Source organism: Arvicola amphibius, chromosome 4 (assembly GCF_903992535.2).
Source record: "Arvicola amphibius chromosome 4, mArvAmp1.2, whole genome shotgun sequence".
NCBI lineage: Eukaryota > Metazoa > Chordata > Mammalia > Rodentia > Cricetidae > Arvicola > Arvicola amphibius.
In genome coordinates this window covers 105,245,625-105,262,745 of record NC_052050.1, presented here as the reverse complement: position 1 = coordinate 105,262,745, position 17,121 = coordinate 105,245,625, and the positions used below count along the sequence as shown (strand labels likewise).

The 17,121-nt window shown below is 58.3% G+C and overlaps 2 protein-coding genes across 3 annotated transcripts; both read left to right on the top strand.

Annotated features, from left to right (window-relative positions):
* The first annotated feature begins 78 nt into the window (after positions 1-78).
* On the top strand, positions 79-13,949 carry Jak3 (Janus kinase 3). Of its 2 annotated transcripts, XM_038326072.1 has the most exons (26): positions 79-151; positions 470-1,339; positions 3,184-3,376; positions 3,541-3,664; positions 3,829-3,940; positions 4,056-4,201; positions 4,418-4,703; positions 5,218-5,340; positions 5,422-5,579; positions 5,709-5,820; positions 6,363-6,549; positions 6,951-7,075; positions 7,354-7,485; positions 7,874-7,958; positions 8,257-8,384; positions 9,097-9,229; positions 9,333-9,484; positions 9,603-9,753; positions 10,318-10,457; positions 10,584-10,773; positions 10,927-11,051; positions 11,172-11,344; positions 11,813-11,930; positions 12,327-12,437; positions 13,467-13,582; positions 13,698-13,949. In XM_038326072.1, the coding sequence occupies exons 3-25, from the start codon at positions 3,193-3,195 to the stop codon at positions 13,572-13,574; spliced, it is 3,303 nt and encodes a 1,100-aa protein (XP_038182000.1). In that variant the 5' UTR covers positions 79-151; positions 470-1,339; positions 3,184-3,192; the 3' UTR covers positions 13,575-13,582; positions 13,698-13,949. The 2 variants fall into 2 exon arrangements, with proteins under 2 accessions (XP_038182000.1, XP_038181999.1); XM_038326071.1 differs by lacking the exons at positions 79-151; positions 470-1,339 and adding an exon at positions 1,346-1,501.
* Positions 13,950-14,681: 732 nt separating this feature from the next.
* Insl3 (insulin like 3) lies at positions 14,682-15,900 on the top strand (the record flags this gene model as incomplete). The annotated part of the gene is made up of 2 exons (XM_038325486.1): positions 14,682-14,850; positions 15,698-15,900. Coding segments are annotated over 2 exons (372 nt in total), but the record flags the coding sequence as incomplete, so codon positions are not given.
* Positions 15,901-17,121: the final 1,221 nt, after the last annotated feature.

Below are 17,121 nucleotides of genomic sequence, written 5' to 3'. Positions count from 1 at the left end.
GCCAGCCGTGCCTGGTGTACAGCAAATTCCACTACAGTCAGGGCCACACCCAGAGATACCCTGTCTCGGAGAAACAACAGCAAAACAAGAAGTGGAGGTCTTAGGCTTTCTCCGTTTCTAGGATGGAACTCAAATGAGCTGTCCCAAAGCCGTAAGACCCATTATTTGTTCCACTTTCTCTTCTGCAGGTGGGTGAACTGAGGCATTGCCAGGAGAGTTTGGACATGGGGGTAAAGCCTAGGACACTGTGCAAGCTGGGCCACTGAGTCAAGGCCCCCAGCCCCTCCAGTGAGCTGTGTGGCGCATCTTGGTTTCCTCTGTCAATCCTCTGCCTCATCCTGCATATCATCACACCGGTTGTCTCTTCCTGTTTTCATTCCTGAAGTCTGTTTTCTCACTTAATCCTCTCCTGGCCTTTTGGTATTGGCAGCCCAAGAGGCTTACTGGACTGTTCTGCATGGTGTTCCAGGAAATGTGGGTGCGCTGGGTCTGAGGCTCGGAGAGAGACATCTGAGAACATAACTTGGCGTTCTTCAGGGGAATCGGCTCCTTCTGCACAGAGCAGTGCGGTTCCACCCGTGCTGCAGCTACACTGGCAACAGATGGATAAACGGAGGTAGGGCTCAAGCGGGTCTGGAGCCTGCTAAGGAGCCTAAGGCTGTCAGGAGAGCCAGGGATGGAGGAAGGGCTCCCACCATCACCTGCTGCGGCCTGGGGACTTCTTTCCAGAAACCCTCAGGCTGAGTCTGTGAGTTCCACCGGTCGAACTCGAGCTGTGTGGCTGGCTCAGCCGTGCAGGCTCCCGTGGCTGTAGTTTTGAGCAGGACATCAATAGAAGGCGAGGTTTTCAGAGGAAGTGTGTGCACGCCCAGCACGGAGGTGGGGTCCCCTGGAGAAAGCTCCTCTTAGCTCATCAGGACTGGGTGGCTCAGAGGTTTGGGGTTTTCCCCCCTGTGTTTTTTGAGCATTGCTTTAACCTTTACGAGGTTAAAGGCTGGGGGTGGAGTGGAAACCAAAACCTGAAATGTAAAGCAGGTCCCGGCCCGGGCAGGCCCAAGGGGCTCCAAGGATGCGCGTGACAACAGCCTCGAAAGGGCTCCCTCTGTACACTCAGGTCCCCAGCAACCCCCTCCCTTCCTGTTTTGTCTGCTTGTCACCGGGCTCCTACCCCAGAAGGGTGGCCTCAGCTTCACAGGTTTCTAGGCTCCAACCCCGCCCCGCCCCCAGGGCGTCCTGACTTTCGGTAAATGAGGCGGCCAGGAAGCTCAGAGGCCGCACAGGAAGGAGCGGGGGACTTTCCTGTCACAGCCCGGCTGCCGCCACCTCGGCGCAGCTGCAGGTAGGAGCTCGGGGAGCGGGCACTGGGCACTGGGGGCGCGGAAGCCGGACGCAGCCGAGGACACCGCACCGGGCGGCAGCAGCAGCGCGCATGCGCTGCGGGCTCCCTGCCCCCACTCTCCGGTCCGCGGCGCAGGAGGAAAAGGGCCCGAACTTTCCTTTGGTAAAAGCTCGTCCTCCTTTAGGACTTGTATCTGCTTTGTTGTTTTATTTCTTTCATTTTTTATTTTGAGACTGGCTCTCCCTCTGTAGCCCTGTTGGCCTGGTCACTATGTAGTCCCCAAACTCGTAGCAATCCTCCTGCAGCCTCCCCAAGAGCAACAAGAGTTGGGGGAAATGACAGTGATGGTTTTACTTTTATATACTTAAATAACATTTTTAATAATTTTATTCTGTGTGAGTGTATTGCTGTGGCGCACTTTGGAAGACACCTTGCCGGAGTGGGTTATTTTTTTCCTCCTGGGGGTTTCAGACTTAGGGCAAATCTCTACCTGCTAAGCCATCTCGCCTGCCCTTATTTGTTTCTTGAGTCTGACCTTGAACCTTGAGTGTAGCGCCACACCATCGTAATAGGTTAATTTTTTCTATTTTCTTTATTTGAGACAGTGTCTATCTATAAAGCACTGACTGCGCTAAAAATGCGCTGACCTCAAACTCACAGAGATCCGCCTGCCTTTGCCTCCCAAGTGCTCGCATGTGACCACCGTGCCTGGCATTAGTTTTACTTATTTTTATTTACTTTATTTTTATGTGTTTTGTTTTGGGTGTTTATTTGTTGAGACAGAGTCTCAGTGTGTAGCCCCAGCTGTCCTAGAACTCGCTTTGTAGACCAAGCTGGTCCGGAACTTACAGAGATCCGCCTGCCCCTGCCTCCTGAGTCTGGGACTAAAGCCCTGGGCCCCACAGCCCGTGAACATGAGCTTCATGCATGCAATGCCTATGGAGGCCAGAAGGAGGCGCTGGGTCCACCGGCGCAGGAGACGATTGAGCGCATCCATGGTTGCTGGGGACTGAATGCAGGCTCTACCCTAGCAGCCGGTGCTCTCGGCCACTCAGCCATGTCTCCAGCACTTCATTTTCTTAATCTATTTATTTGCTTACGTATTTCTGTTGTTTGTCTGTTTAAACCCCGTCTCCTGCAGCCAAGGCTGGCCTTGGCCTTCTAGTATTCTGCCTCCAATGGACTTTTGTGGTGGAGAGTGTGAGCCACCATGCCTGCTTTTGTTGCTTTATTATGGGAGGATGCACATGCAGAGGTCAGAGGGCAACTCTGTTGTCAAAGTGCCCTCTCTCTATGTGGCTTTGCAGAGGGAACTCTTGTCTGTCTTCAGGCTTGGTGGCAAGCGTTCTTTCTGGGCCACATTCCTGGTCCTGAGATGGTAGGCCTGAGGCTCAAGTCCCGCCCCTTGCTAGCGCCAACTCTGAGGGCTAGCTGGGAAACTCCCCACTGTGGGGACCTAAGAGGCCCACAAAGTGCCGGTTGGATGTGGAGGTGAAAAGAGACCAGGAAGGGCTGGGGAGACAACAGGCCACAGACCATCATCACACCAGAGGCAGCTCAGCTAGTCATGTGACCTGAAGACCCACAGGGAATGAAAGCTATCCCCATCCTTCCAAACCCCTTCTGCTTCCTGCTCAGACCTATTCCTGTATCTGCCGTTGATTGTTCATGCCTGCCTGGGGTACTGGCCTGTCTGGCTAGGTTGGGATGTGGAGGCAGGCTTGCGGATTGGTTGGAGATGTCTGCCCTAGGTGCAGAGGGGTGTGTTCACACAGAGTCAGAAGACACCTGGTCCCCACCCCCCATGCCGCAGTCCCCTTTGACCCGCCTCTCTGCCTCTCCAGGTTGTACTCATGGCACCTCCAAGTGAGGAGACGCCTCTGATCCCTCAGCGTTCTTGCAGCCTCTCATCCTCAGAGGCAGGCTCCCTGCATGTCCTCCTTCCTCCGCGGGGATCTGGGCCTCCCCAGCGACTGTCATTCTCTTTTGGGGACTACTTGGCAGAGGATTTGTGTGTGCGGGCAGCCAAAGTCTGTGGTGAGTAGGTCCCTAGATGACTGAGCAAGACATCTATTGAGAAAAGGAGTGGTCAGCCTGGGTGCTGGGGCTCTGGGGGATGAGGAGAAATTTGGTAAGGGAGGGCCATGGGCTCAGCCTGGGTTGCTGTACTGATGACTGAGTTCATGGGCCCATCCCTTCAGGCATCCTGCCTGTTTATCACCCGCTCTTCGCTCTGGCAACCGAGGACTTGTCTCGCTGGTTCCCCCCAAGCCACATCTTCTCTGTGGAGGACGTGGACATTCAAGTCTTGGTCTACAGGCTCCGGTAGGAAGTGAGCCCCTCCATTCACCGGAAGGGTGGTATTACTATTCAGTCCACAGTCGAGGCTGAGACCAGAGAGGGTGGGCCGTAGGCCAAACAGCCCATCAGTGACAATTTGGGGTCTGTGAAGGCAGACCTGAGTGTGCCACCCCAGTCTGAACCCACAGGTTTTATTTCCCTGACTGGTTTGGACTGGAGACATGTCACCGCTTTGGGCTGCGCAAAGATCTGACCAGCGCCATACTTGACTTACACGTTCTAGAACACCTCTTTGCCCAGGTTGGTAGTCTTCGGTGGGGAAGGTTCAACCCAGGGATGGGGACCCCAAAGCAACAACCTCCCAGGTCGGGCTGGGCAGGACCTCACCTGGCTGTCCGCCTGTGCCCGACCTCAGCACCGCAGTGACCTGGTGAGTGGGCGCCTCCCAGTGGGCCTCAGCCTGAAGGAGCAGGGAGAGTGCCTGAGCCTGGCCGTGCTGGACCTGGCGCAGATGGCCCGTGAGCAGGCCCAGAGGCCAGGCGAGCTGCTGAAGACCGTCAGGTGAGGACCTGGGCCATCGCTCCCTGGTCTCAATTGGCTGAGGACCTGGGGTTTTATCGTTTTCCCTTACCAAACTTCTACACATACCTCATTTTCCAAAGCTGACTCCTGCAGACTCTCCCTCAGTCCTCCTCTGCCGAAAGGTCCCCGATGTCTGTTGCATGTCCTTCGGGCACCTCTCCCCACCCTGAGACCCCACGTGCTCCCATCCCACAGCTACAAGGCCTGCCTGCCACCCGGCCTGCGCGACCTGATCCAGGGTCTGAGCTTCGTGACAAGAAGGCGAATCCGCAGGACGGTGCTCCAGGCGTTGCGCCGCGTGGTCACCTGCCAGGCCGACCGCTACTCGCTCATGGCCAAGTACATCCTGGACCTGGAGAGGCTGCACCCGGCGGCCGCCGCCGAGACCTTCCGCGTGGGGCTCCCGGTAACCCAGGAGGGGCCAGGGCTCCTGCGCGTGGCTGGGGGCAGCGGCGTCGCCTGGAGCCCCGGGGACCAAGAGGTGCTGGGGCCGGGGCCTTAGGAGGCGGGGCGGTCAGTAAAGAAGCCGGCCAGGAACAGGACCAATCAGGGGAGCAGTTAGAGACCGAAGTGGGGCGGGGCCAATCAGGGGGAACCAATCCAGCGAGGGAACAGTTGGGGCAAGGCTGCCTGCACCAATCAAGGAGCGGGGCTAGTATATAGGCGGGGCTAATTGGGGGCGGAGTTAGCTGGAGGCGGCTCAGTGGGCGGGACTACCAGGGACTGGACCAGCAGGGCGGAGCTAGTTAGAGAAGGGACCCGAGGCGTGGTTATCTTGGGCCGGTCGGGGCGTGGTGAGGGCGTGGTCAAACATGTGGTAGTTCGGATTGGGTCGGTGGGGTAGCTAGTTCCAGGCCCTGTCCCCCTCTAGGAATTGGGGGTGGGAAGGAGGGAAAAGAAGGCATGACAGGGCTGGATCAGGGCTGGAGGCTCACTGAGGCACTGACTGCTCCGGAATGCAATCCCCCTGCCTCGGTCCGTCCTTTCTTTCTCAGCTTTTCCAGACCTTCTGTGACTTTCCCGAAATCGTGGACGTCAGCATCAAGCAGGCCCCACGCATGGGTCCGGCAGGGGAGCATCGGCTGGTCACCGTTACCAGGATGGACAGCCACATCCTGGTGGGTCTTGGGACCCGCTGCTCTGGTGCTGACCCTGGGAGCGGGGCGGTCGGCGTGGGGCTGAAGAGTTCTCCCGCGCAGGAAGCAGAATTCCCCGGGCTGCCTGAGGCACTATCCTTCGTGGCCCTCGTAGATGGTTACTTCCGCCTGACCTGCGACTCCAGGCATTTCTTCTGCAAGGAGGTAGCACCGCCAAGGCTGTTGGAGGAGGTGGCAGAGATGTGCCACGGACCCATCACGTGAGGAGTGGGCAGCCTGGGGTCACAGAGGGGTCGCGGAGGGTCCTGGACAGTGGTGAGGACACCCCTGGGGGTGTGGCTGGGCGACAGGGAACGGTCCAGTCTGACCTGCCTTCTGTCTTGGCCTAGGTCAGACTTCGCTGTCCACAAACTAAAGACCGCTGGCTCCCTCCCGGGCTCCTACATTCTCCGCCGCAGCCCTCAGGACTATGACAGCTTTCTTCTCACTGCCTGCGTCCAGGTTGGTTCACTGCTGGTGGCAGGATGGCTTCCTGGAGGAGGTGACATCTGAGCTGGGACACTATCAGGAGTTTCATTTTTTCCTTGAAGAGTACTGAACTATAATCCTAGAATTCAAGAGGCTGAGACAGGAGGATCAAGTTTACAGGCCAGCCTGGGCTACATAGAGAGACTGTGCATCAAAATATGTGAGGATGGACTTGGGGCAGTTGTCGCAAGGGGGAAAGGTATTTCCCACCAAGCCTGAGGATGTGAGTTCGATTCCAGACATTCACATGATGGAAGGACAGGATTGACCCGCATAAATTGCCCTCTGACCTCCACGTGTGCACAGTGCATCTACATGGAAACTCACAGAAATAAATGTAATTTTAAAAACTCAAAAGAGCTCAGGGGAAAAACAAAAAACCAAAAAAATAAAAGCTCAGGAGACACACACATTCCCAGTACCTGGAAGAGCGTCTGCAGAGGCTTGGAGGCAGCATGGGCTGGGGGCTCTGCTTCCTTCCCCACCCCTGCCTCAGGTCCAGTTTCCCTTCACAGACGCCCCTTGGCCCAGACTACAAGGGCTGCCTCATCCGCCGGGACCCCACCGGGGCCTTCTCCCTGGTCGGCCTCAGCCAGCCGCACCGAAGCCTCCGGGAGCTCCTCGCAGCCTGCTGTCATTCTGGGCTGCATGTAGATGGTGCCGCCCTGAACCTCACATCCTGCTGTGCCCCCAGACCCAAGGGTGAGCCGGTTTTCCTCCCCACCAATCCTAGCAGTTCGTGGCTGGGACTGAAATCGGGGAACCCGGGGTAGGAAAGAACCCTCCATCTATCTATTTTTGGTGCAGTCTTCAGATGTGGCCCGATCTGACTTTGTGCACAGTCAGTTCTCAGTTTGCCGCCACCCCTGGCTTCTTTCTGTGGGTGAATGTCACTGAGACAAAGCCCCCGCTGGGACATGTCTCCCCATCCCACCATGTTGCCCTGGTTGACACAGGATAATTGTGGCCTGGACCCTTCCACTCACTAACCAGCGCTTTCAGGTTGCTTCTCGGGAGCGAATTCTGGGGGTTCCTCAGGCAGGGGAGGGGGACTCTTGGGAACCTTTGCCTCTGACCTCTGCTTTCTTGCCTCTGTCCCCTAGAAAAGTCCAATTTGATCGTGGTAAGAAGGGGCTGCACCCCTTCCCCAACCCCTAGCCGCACCCCGTCCTGCTGCACTCTAATGCAGCTGAGCTTCCACACGATCCCTGCGGACAGCCTGGAGTGGGTGAGGTCCCCAGAGTCTGGAGTGGGTGAGGGTCCCCGAGCCTGGAGTGGGTGAGGGTCCCTGGAGACAGAGTGGGTGAGGGTCCCCGAGCCTGGAGTGGGTGAGGGTCCCTGGAGACAGAGTGGGTGAGGGTCCCCAGAGACAGAGTAGGTGAGGGTCCCCGAGCCTGGAGTGGGTGAGGGTCCCGAGACCCTGAAGTGGGTGAGGGTCACGGGACCTTTCTCCGGCGGACGTGGGAGCCACTGTCAACTGTCGCCGCCTCGGCGTCTTCCGCGCAGCACGAGAACCTGGGCCACGGCTCTTTCACCAAGATCTACCGCGGCTGCCGGCGGGAGGCCGTGGATGGCGAGACACACGAGACGGAAGTCCTCCTGAAGGTCATGGACGCCAGACACCGGAACTGCATGGAGGTGCGGCGGGAACCAGAACAGAAGGCCATGCAGACCTGCATGGAGCCGTTCCTGTTGTCCCAGCACTTGGGGGACGCTGAAGCAGGAAGATCACTGGGACTTAGAAGTCCAAGGCCAGAGGGACATAGGGACTCCATCAAACCAAAACCGAGAGCAGCCACGCTCCGCCTGGCGGTAAAGAGCAGCAGCAGGCCCAGCCAAGCAGAGTTCCTGAGGGTTACTGATAGGGCATGAGATCTGCAGGGCAGGACCAAGGGAGAGTGAGATCTCAGCTCTTCTCTGAGCCCATCACATCACGAGAGAGTCTGGCATATCTCATCAGCTTGGTGAGCCTCACGCTGGGGACAGATGGGGAGGAATCCATGCATCTTCTGCTTTCCCTCCCCAGTCCTTTCTAGAAGCCGCGAGCCTGATGAGCCAAGTATCCTACCCGCACCTCGTGTTGCTGCATGGCGTCTGCATGGCTGGAGACAGTGAGCCTCACCCTGCACCCCAACCCAGCCCTGGCCCCTTACCCACCCACTCCCGAACTCCATGATGCCTCTTACACCCCAAACTCACCTATCTCACACCCCAGACCCACACCCACAGACTTGCTTCCATTTCTGCCTTGCTGGCTAATCGCTGTGCAACATTGCACTTCTGGTACACCCTCTCTGTTATATCTCTTCAGTTGCGCTGATAGTAAAGGAAAGTCTAACCTGTGCTAAGAGCAGAGGCCAGAGCTGGCTGAGGCTAGCCAAGCCACTAACCCTGCTCTCCTGTCCACAGGCATCATGGTGCAGGAATTTGTCTATCTCGGCGCAATTGATATGTACCTGCGCAAGCGTGGTCACTTGGTGCCGGCCAGCTGGAAGCTGCAGGTGGTCAAGCAGCTGGCCTATGCCCTCAACTATTTGGTGGGTGTTCCCTGCGTTCATAGGGGAGGCTTCCTCGGAGGACAGGGAAATGGAAACGGGCTCTGTGGTGTGGGAAGGAGCTCGGTTCAGAGAGAGGGACCGGGACAGGGATCGGCTCAGAGGACTGAGAGCGTCGAGGGTGAGAACTGTGCACCCACGGGTGTCAAGGAGAGTAATGAGTGATGAGACCACGCTGGGGAGAGGATTTTCAAAAGCAGGGACCTTAGACTTTGTGGGGGTTAGAAAGCTGAGTAAGTTCATCAAGAAGGCAGGCAGTGGTGGCGCACACCTTTAATCCCAGCACTTTGTAGGCAGAGGTAGGAGGCTCTCTGTGACCAGCCTGGTCTGCAGAGTTCCAGGAAAGCCAGGGCTGTTACAGGGAGAAAACTGTCTCAAACACGCACACGCACACATTCACACGCGCGCACGCGCGCACACACACACACACACACACACACAGAGAGAGAGAGAGAGAGAGAGAGAGAGAGAGAGAGGTGTCTTGACCAGGCTTGGGGCTTCCAACAGTAAGAGAGGGAGGGGCCTGGTAAGTCTGTATAACGAGACTAGGGCTACAAGATGCCAGGAGCCCACAGGAGATGTCAGAGTCTGTTCTGTTCTATCTGGGAAACTAGGTTTTGAAGAATGCAGAGGAATTTGTCTGACAGTATTCACTAACCTCTGACCCACACTTCCTTGTGTCTGTAACACTTAGGAGGACAAAGGCCTCCCTCATGGCAATGTCTCAGCGCGGAAGGTGCTCCTGGCTCGAGAGGGGGTTGATGGGAGTCCTCCCTTCATCAAGCTGAGTGATCCTGGCGTCAGCCCCACAGTGCTGAGCCTAGAAAGTGAGTACAGGCTATCCTCCTGAGTCTACAGTCAGGCGCAGTCGCACTGGGTGCGCACAGGCGGGCGTGTCCGGAAGGTGACCGCCCATTGCTCGTCCTCCAGTGCTCACCGACAGGATCCCCTGGGTGGCCCCCGAGTGTCTGCAGGAAGCCCGGGCGCTCGGCTTAGAGGCCGACAAGTGGGGCTTCGGCGCCACCGCGTGGGAGGTGTTCAGTGGGGGACCCGTGCACATCACCTCGCTGGAGCCCGCCAAGGTCAGGGCGGTTACTGAGCTGGGAGCCTGGGTGCGGGGGAGAGGGGCGGGCGAGGTTGGGTGGGGAGGGAGGGCAAGGTGAGGCCACGTGACGGGCGTCTCCCTTCCCTGCCCCCCAGAAGCTGAAATTCTACGAGGACCGGGGGCAGCTGCCGGCCCCCAAGTGGACGGAGCTGGCGGGACTCATTGCGCAGTGCATGGCTTACGACCCGGGCCAGCGGCCCTCCTTCCGCGCCATCCTCAGGGATCTCAACGGCCTCATTACGTCAGGTGCGGGGTGGTGGTCTGGTGGTGGGAAGGAGGAGGGTCCTGGGAGCTGGGAGTGGAAGGGCCCCGGCGATGGGCGGGTCCCAGGGGCGGGGAGGGAAGGGTCCCCAGGGAGGAGAGGGTCTCGGGGATGGGCGGGTCCCGGGGGCGGCGGGGAGGGTCCTCAACTGTGCACAAGGAAGCTGCTGGCTCCAACAGTCAGCGCCATCTAAGACAGCTGCAGCAACAAACAAGCCTCTTGGCTCAAGATTCGATACCCATTTGTTTCACAAGGTGGCCTCTCAAACTAGAGCACTCGCGGCCTCACCTTCTGGGGTGCTGGGATTTGGTTTTATTTTATTAATCTTAAAGTTTTGCCAACACGATGTTCTCATCTGAGGGTATCTGGGATGGCTGTCCTCACTCCAAGACTCTGTGCCTTGTCTGGACAGTGATGGTTTCCACTCCCCCACGTGGTACCCACGGGCTGGCTATAGTGCACAGAGAGGGCAATGTTCAGGTGGAGTTCATACAGCAAGTCTTCGGTGTGAGGCAGAGAAAGATTGCACTTACACATGTGACCCCTAGATTATGAGCTCCTCTCAGACCCGACGCCCGGCAGCCTGAGTCCCCGAGATGAGCTGTGCACCGGCACCCAGCTCTACGCCTGCCAGGACCCCACCATCTTCGAGGAGAGGCACCTTAAATACATCTCTCTGTTGGGCAAAGTGAGTGGGCAGAGCCGACAGCAGGCATGAGTGGGCAAGACATGGGCGTGAGTGGGCGGGGCGCGGTGGGTGGAGCAGGCAGCCCTCAGCCCCAGATGAGCCAGCTGACCCCTCATCCTCTCACAGGGCAACTTTGGCAACGTGGAACTGTGCCGCTATGACCCTCTGGGGGACAATACAGGACCCCTGGTAGCTGTGAAGCAGCTACAGCACAGCGGGCCAGACCAGCAGAGGGACTTCCAGAGGGAGATTCAGATCCTCAAGGCGCTGCACAGTGACTTCATCGTCAAGTACCGGGGAGTCAGCTACGGGCCAGGTGAGCGGTTCGAAACCCGCCTCTATTCCCTCCCATCGGGCCCCATTGAGCAGTGACGTGCGACCCCCCTGAACCCCGGCTTACATAGTTGAGGCTTAAAGGAATCAACGCACGCGGTAGAAGGTGCGCGAGAGCTATTGCCGCTGTCCGCAGGTCGCCAGAGCCTGCGGTTGGTGATGGAGTACCTGCCCAGCGGCTGCCTGCGGGACTTCCTGCAGCGCCACCGCGCGCGCCTGCACTCCGGCCGCCTGCTGCTGTTCGCTTGGCAGATCTGCAAGGTGCGGTCAGCGCGGAGGTCTGGGATCGAGGGCTCTGGGGTCGGAGACGCTGGCGCTGGGGGTCGGGAGTCAGCAAGGGTCCCGGATCCCGGGCCCATGAGTTCTCACGGCCCCTTGCAGGGCATGGAGTACCTGGGCGCGCGCCGCTGCGTGCACCGCGACCTGGCTGCGCGAAATATTCTGGTGGAGAGCGAGGCGCACGTGAAGATCGCGGATTTCGGCCTTGCTAAGCTGCTGCCGCTCGGAAAGGACTACTACGTGGTCCGCGAGCCAGGCCAGAGCCCCATCTTCTGGTGGGAGACCCAGCCCCAGGAGCCGCGCCCACCAGGCCCCGCCCACAGCAACAAGGCCCCGCCCTATAGATGCTCGCCACAGAGGGTGTTCCAGCTATCGTAGCCACGCCCCACTTCATTCTGACTCCAGTTCCCCCTCCCGCCCTCGCCCCACCCAGGCACGCCCCTTCGGCTGTTTCTAGTCTAGCCCTGCCTCTCCCCACGGCCGGGCTCTTCTTACTCCACGGGTCCGCCTCTCCTCTCTGTCTGTCTGGCTCCTCCCCGCAAGCAACTTATACCTAGATGCCCATCATACAAAGCTACCAGTCCCAAGCCCCTCCCTATCCCCATAGACCACGCCCACAGGCTCCCCTCTCATCCCTTGGTGCCCGGGAGCCTCTGAGTCCGCGCCTGCGGGCGGTGCCACTACGGAGGCGCATGACCACGCCCCATACACGTGAGCTAACCTCGCACCTGTCCCACACGCAGGTACGCCCCAGAATCCTTGTCCGACAACATCTTCTCCTGCCAGTCTGACGTGTGGAGCTTCGGCGTGGTATTGTATGAGCTCTTCACCTATAGCGACAAGAGCTGCAGCCCTTCGGCCGTGAGTCACCCGCCCCGCCCCTTCCCCTGACTCCCAGCCCCTCCCTCCTGACCCTCAGCCCTCCCTCCTGACCCTCAGCCCTCCCCCTGATTCCCAGTACCTCCCTCCTGGCCCTCAGCCCTCCCCCTGATTCCCAGCCCCTCCCTCCTGGCCCTCAGCCCTCCCCCTGATTCCCAGCCCCTCCCTCCTGACCCTCAGCCCTCCCTCCTGGCTCCCAGCCCTCCCTCCTGACCCTCAGCCCTCCCTCCTGACCCTCAGCACTCCTTCCTGACCTCAGCCCTCTTCCTGACCCCCAGTCCTCCTCATTACTCCAGCCCTCCTCTTGACCCTCAACCCTCCCAGCCCTTCCCCTGACTCCCAGCCCCTCCCCCTGACGCCCAGCCCTCCTTGCTACAGGAGTTCTTGCGCATGATGGGACCAGAGCGTGATGGGCTTGCGCTCTGCAGACTCCTGGAGCTGCTGGCAGAGGGCCGCCGCCTCCCACGGCCTCCTGCCTGCCCCACTGAGGTGAGGAAGGCAGACTCGGCTTCCCAGTTTCCTTCCTTCCTTCCTTCCTTCCTTCCTTCCTTCCTTCCTTCCTTCCTTTCTTTCTTTTTTTCTTCCTTTCCTTTCTTTCTTTTATTTTTCTTTTTTTGTTTTTTTTTTCTTTCTTTTATTTTTCAAAACAGGGTTTCTCTGTGTAACAGTGTAACAGCCTTGACTGTTCTGGAACTTGCTCTGTAGTCCAGGCTGGCCTCGAACTCGCAGAGATCCGCCGTCTCTGCCTCCCGAGTGCTGGGATTAAAGGCGTGCACCACTACTGCCTGACCCCAGTTTCCATTCTTGATTAACAGCGGGGGTCCTGGCCCCAAGTTGGCCTCCCCATCCCTGTGTGGCTAGATCCTCAGTTTACCCATATGCAGACTGGGAATGACCCTGCTTATCAGGATGAGTGAAGCTCTGCGACGAGGCTTTCGTTTTACCTTGGTTGAGACAAGATCTTGCTGTGCAGCCTCTGCGGCCCAGAACTCGACGGCATCTCCCTGCCTCAGTCTCCCCTATACGGAGAAGACAATTACGTGCACCACTACGACCCCTCCCAAATCCATATTTTATTTTTTCTTTTATAATTTCTTTTTTTTGCAATGCTGAAAATTGAAGCCAGGGCCTCACATGCTCTAGGCAAGCGCCCCACTACTGAGCTACAGTGTTCTAAGGCACCTTAAAAGATGATACAATGGTTTGTCAGGCCTCTCCCAAGCGTAAACCGTGCCCATTGGAGAAGGTGGGAGAAGTCATTCCCAGTAGGAGACCGGGCCATAGGTGGGCGTGGTGCCTTTACATGGTAGACAGAAACAAATGTGGGGCAAGCTGTGGCCGTGCCTGTCACCCCAGCAGCCTGGAGGCTGAGGCAGGAGGATTGCCACGAGTCTGAGGCCAGTCAAGGTTACTGAGACCCTGTCTTCAGACTTAGTTTCTATCCCGAGATCCACAGGGAGCCGTGGAGAGTTGTGGGGCATCGGCTCGGGCCCCGCCTACCTCCCTCTGCGTCCTCAGGTTCAGGAGCTCATGCAGCTGTGCTGGGCGCCCAGCCCGCAGGACCGGCCGACCTTCGGCACCCTGAGCCCGCAGCTGGACGCGCTGTGGCGTGGAAACCCCGGGTAGCAGCCAGGGTGAGCGTCGGTTTCCCACTGGCGGGATGTGCGACCTCAGCAGGGAGCTGTCCGCCCCTGGGCCCCACCCTTTACAGGTTGCTCATCCCTGCCCCCACCCAACCTTTCCTTTCAGAATACAGATGTTAAATTATGTGACCCCGGGCTCTGCGCAATTGACACCTCTGGAAATACTTTCCTGGCACAGCCGCCTCCTACAGAACTCCGCGACACCAGATCCTAGTACTGCTCTACTTGGGCCAGAAACTCACCCGCCCCTTCCTCCCGGTCAAGGTCTGCAGAAGTGCCTGTATCCATCTCCCCTGCCCTGTGGGCTCAGTGCGACTCCTTACAGGCTGGGCTCCGGGACTGTTTGGTGAATGAATAAATAAATTCAGTAGAAAAAAAATGGTTTATGACTGGAATTAGGGGTGTTGGAGAGCTGACTTATGGCGTGTGGTTCAGACTTGGGGGCCAATTGTGAGGTTCTGAGGGGAAGAACATCTGGAGGAGAGACCTTGGCTAGACCCAAGGACACCCCCTCCCCTCCTGCCCAGCTGCGGTCCTTGGCTGACTAGTTCTGGCAAGGAACCGTCAGAGGCCAAGGCCCAAGAAGGGCGGAGCTAGAAATGCGGCACCCCAGATCGGTGCCCACAGTCCCCCCACAAGAGCTCCCGAGGTAGGGGAACAGGGGATGGGGTCGTTCGGGTTCTAGTCTCCCCTCTCCCAGCCTCAGTTTCCCTCCTTGACAAAACCAAATCATAAATACTCCCTCGCATCTCCTTCACAGCCCAAACTTCTTCTAACTCACAGTAATTCTCCTGCTTCAGCTTTCCCAGTGCCAGCAAGATACGTGGGCGCTACCCTTACAGCAAGAGGGGCATTGATTGGCTTGTTTAAAAATAATGGGAGGTCCTGGCACTTGGGAGAGGGACTTCAGGGTCCCTGGCTGGACGCACAGCCCCTGGCCATGAAATGAGAGCCTCGACCTTCTCCGTGCTGTACGCGGTGTTCCCACCAAGGCCCGTGGGCGGCGCGAAGCCACTATAAGGGGTGTCCACGCGAGTAGCCTCCCGCCATCATGCGCACGCTGCCGCTGCCGCTGCCGCTGCTGCTGCTGCTGCTGCTGCTGCTGCTGTTCCCGGCTCTGGAGCTTGCGCTGCGAGCCCCGCAGCCCCAGGAGGCACGCGCCAAGTTCTGTGGCCACCACCTGGTGCGCACACTGGTGCGGGTGTGCGGGAGCCCGCGCTGGTCCCCCGAAGTTACGCAGCCAGTGGACGCCCGCGACCGTGAGTGGGGGCCCTGGCGGGGTGGGGCCGACATGCACAGATAACCGGGAGGGGCAGATCCATCACGGTGTTGCCCCCATAACAGGGGACTGGAGTTCGTTCATTTTTTTTAAATTTAACTTTTCCATTTTTGGAGTTTTCGGGACGGGATCTCATGTAGCCCAGGCTGGATTGACCTTGAACCCCTCACTCTAGGCTTTCCTGCTTGGGTGAGTGGCATAAGTCGTCACCACCTGACGTATTGCTTTTTGTTTTTTTGAGACAGGATTTTCTGTGGCTTTGGAGCCTGTCCTGGAACTAGCTCTTGTAGAGTAGGCTGGCCTTGAACTCACAGAGATCCGCCTGCCTCTGCCTCCCAATTGCTGGGATTAAAGGCGTGCGCCACCACCGCCCCATTGACTAATTACCCTTTAAAGACACTACACAACATAAAGTGACCTTGAACTCACAGGAATCCTCTTGCCTTGGCAGTCCCAGCGCCTGAATTACTGGCTTATGGCCCTCCCTGGGGGATTCGGGGCGCGGACTCCTTCTCCAGCCCCAGAGGAGAGACACCCCTTGGTTCCTGTGCATAGCTCTCAGTGGCTCCTTCCCGACACTGGAGGTACTCCCCAGTGAGCTATGGGGGGATCTCAGTCCTGAGATTATCTCTAGGGACCCCTGCCTTCCAGGCCCAGAAACTGAGGCTCACAGGAGGTTTATGGGGACACACACAGTGGGAAGTGAGTGTGGGCAGCAGCTGGGAGTACAGGAGTGTTCAGCAGGGGCTCTGTATGCGCTCCCCCCTCATAATAAACGTGTGCTGGGTGTCTGGAGTGACTTAAACTGACTCCTGCTCGGCCTGCAGGGGAGTTGCTACGGTGGCTGGAGCAGCGGCAGCTCCTGCAAGCACTTGCGGCTGACACGCTGGACCCCGCGCTGGACCCCGGCCCGCAGCTTCCTCCCCAGGCTCCTCAGCGCTACCGCCGCAGTGCCGCCATGAACCCTGCACACCGCTGCTGTCTCACTGGCTGCACACAGCAAGACCTGGGGCGCCTCTGTCCCACCTGAGGGGGCCCTGGACTCAGGCGACGGGTCCTTGATCACCCTCCACCCACCCCCCACCCCCGTCAGGATGCTCCATACCTCCAGGGCCCCGTGTGAATGCAACAGCCCGGGTTTGCCCGGAGGAGTCCCAGTTATTCTTAGATCCTAAAAAAGGAGGGTCACACGTCCTGCCCCCGGAGGAGCCTCCAACATGCCCTGGGTCTTCCTCCACCCCCACCCCTTGTGTCCCGACGATCTAAATAAAAAAGCAGCCTCACACATTTTGTCTGGGAAAAGCCACATGGGGGTGGGGGACAGCGGCGGGCAGTGGCTGTGCTCCAGTCACCCAAAGACCTGAGGTGACACCCGGACACACTGGGGAAACAGGCTCACTGCTTGGGAAAGTTAGGCGGGTTTGCCTAGTCCTCCGTTGACTAGGACCCCACTGTTGCAGCAACAACGTCACACTGGGGGCCCCCACCTTTGGGGAAAAGAAAACAAAACAAAACAAAAAAAGAATGGATGGGGAAGTGGAGGGAGCAGGGGACCAAAGGGGACTTGAGAAGTGAAGATGTCACAATGGACGCTCGTTTTTTTGTAAGTTAATATTAAAGGTAAAAGAGTGGAGTATAGCAGACAGCATTAGAACATGAATAGCGCTGAAAACAAGATTAAAACGGGGACTGGCGAGAGGACTCAGGAGTAGAAGCGCTTGCCGCTAAGCCTGAAGATCTGAGTTCAAGCCCCAGGGGTGGACCCTTTGTCCACCGACGGCGTGGCATACCCAATGAAAGAATAATTCTAAATCGATAAAACGAAAAGGGGTCAAGCCCCGTGTTCTGTCCCCGCACTGTAAGCCATCACCTTCAGCCTTCAACAGACTTTATTTCCCGCCACCCGTCTGTGGGACACAGGACCCCTCTTATCCCTACGCTGTTCCCTGAGTCCTTGGGGGACACCACTGGGGCCAAGTCAAGATCCTTCTCGCTCTCCTGCCTCACTTCCTTGGGGACCTGCGGAGGCAGAGGCTCAGGGCAAGGCCGGAGCCTGACACCAGAAGCTCCGAGCTGAGCCGCGGCCCGCAGCAATTCTCCTTGGCTCACGCTTGTTCAACCCAGAGCCTGCCACGGTGAGCAGTACCGAGAGGGTTTTGAAGCTTACACCGGCTCCTCAGACCTGCCCTGACACGGCACGAGGGTGGGGACAGGAACCGGGGCGTGGGGGGGTGCTGACCACCCCAACGTC

What these genes read in the sequence shown, in the direction of transcription:
- Jak3 (XM_038326071.1), top strand. Translation starts at nt 1,430, where the DNA reads ATGCGCTGCGGGCTCCCTGCCCCCACTCTCCGGTCCGCGGCGCAGGAG. An exon ending in TAGAACACCTCTTTGCCCAG is followed by an intron (nt 3,941 to 4,055) that starts GTTGGTAGTCTT and finishes GCCCGACCTCAG; the next exon opens with CACCGCAGTGACCTGGTGAG. An exon ending in CTCCTGCCTGCCCCACTGAG is followed by an intron (nt 12,438 to 13,466) that starts GTGAGGAAGGCA and finishes CTGCGTCCTCAG; the next exon opens with GTTCAGGAGCTCATGCAGCT.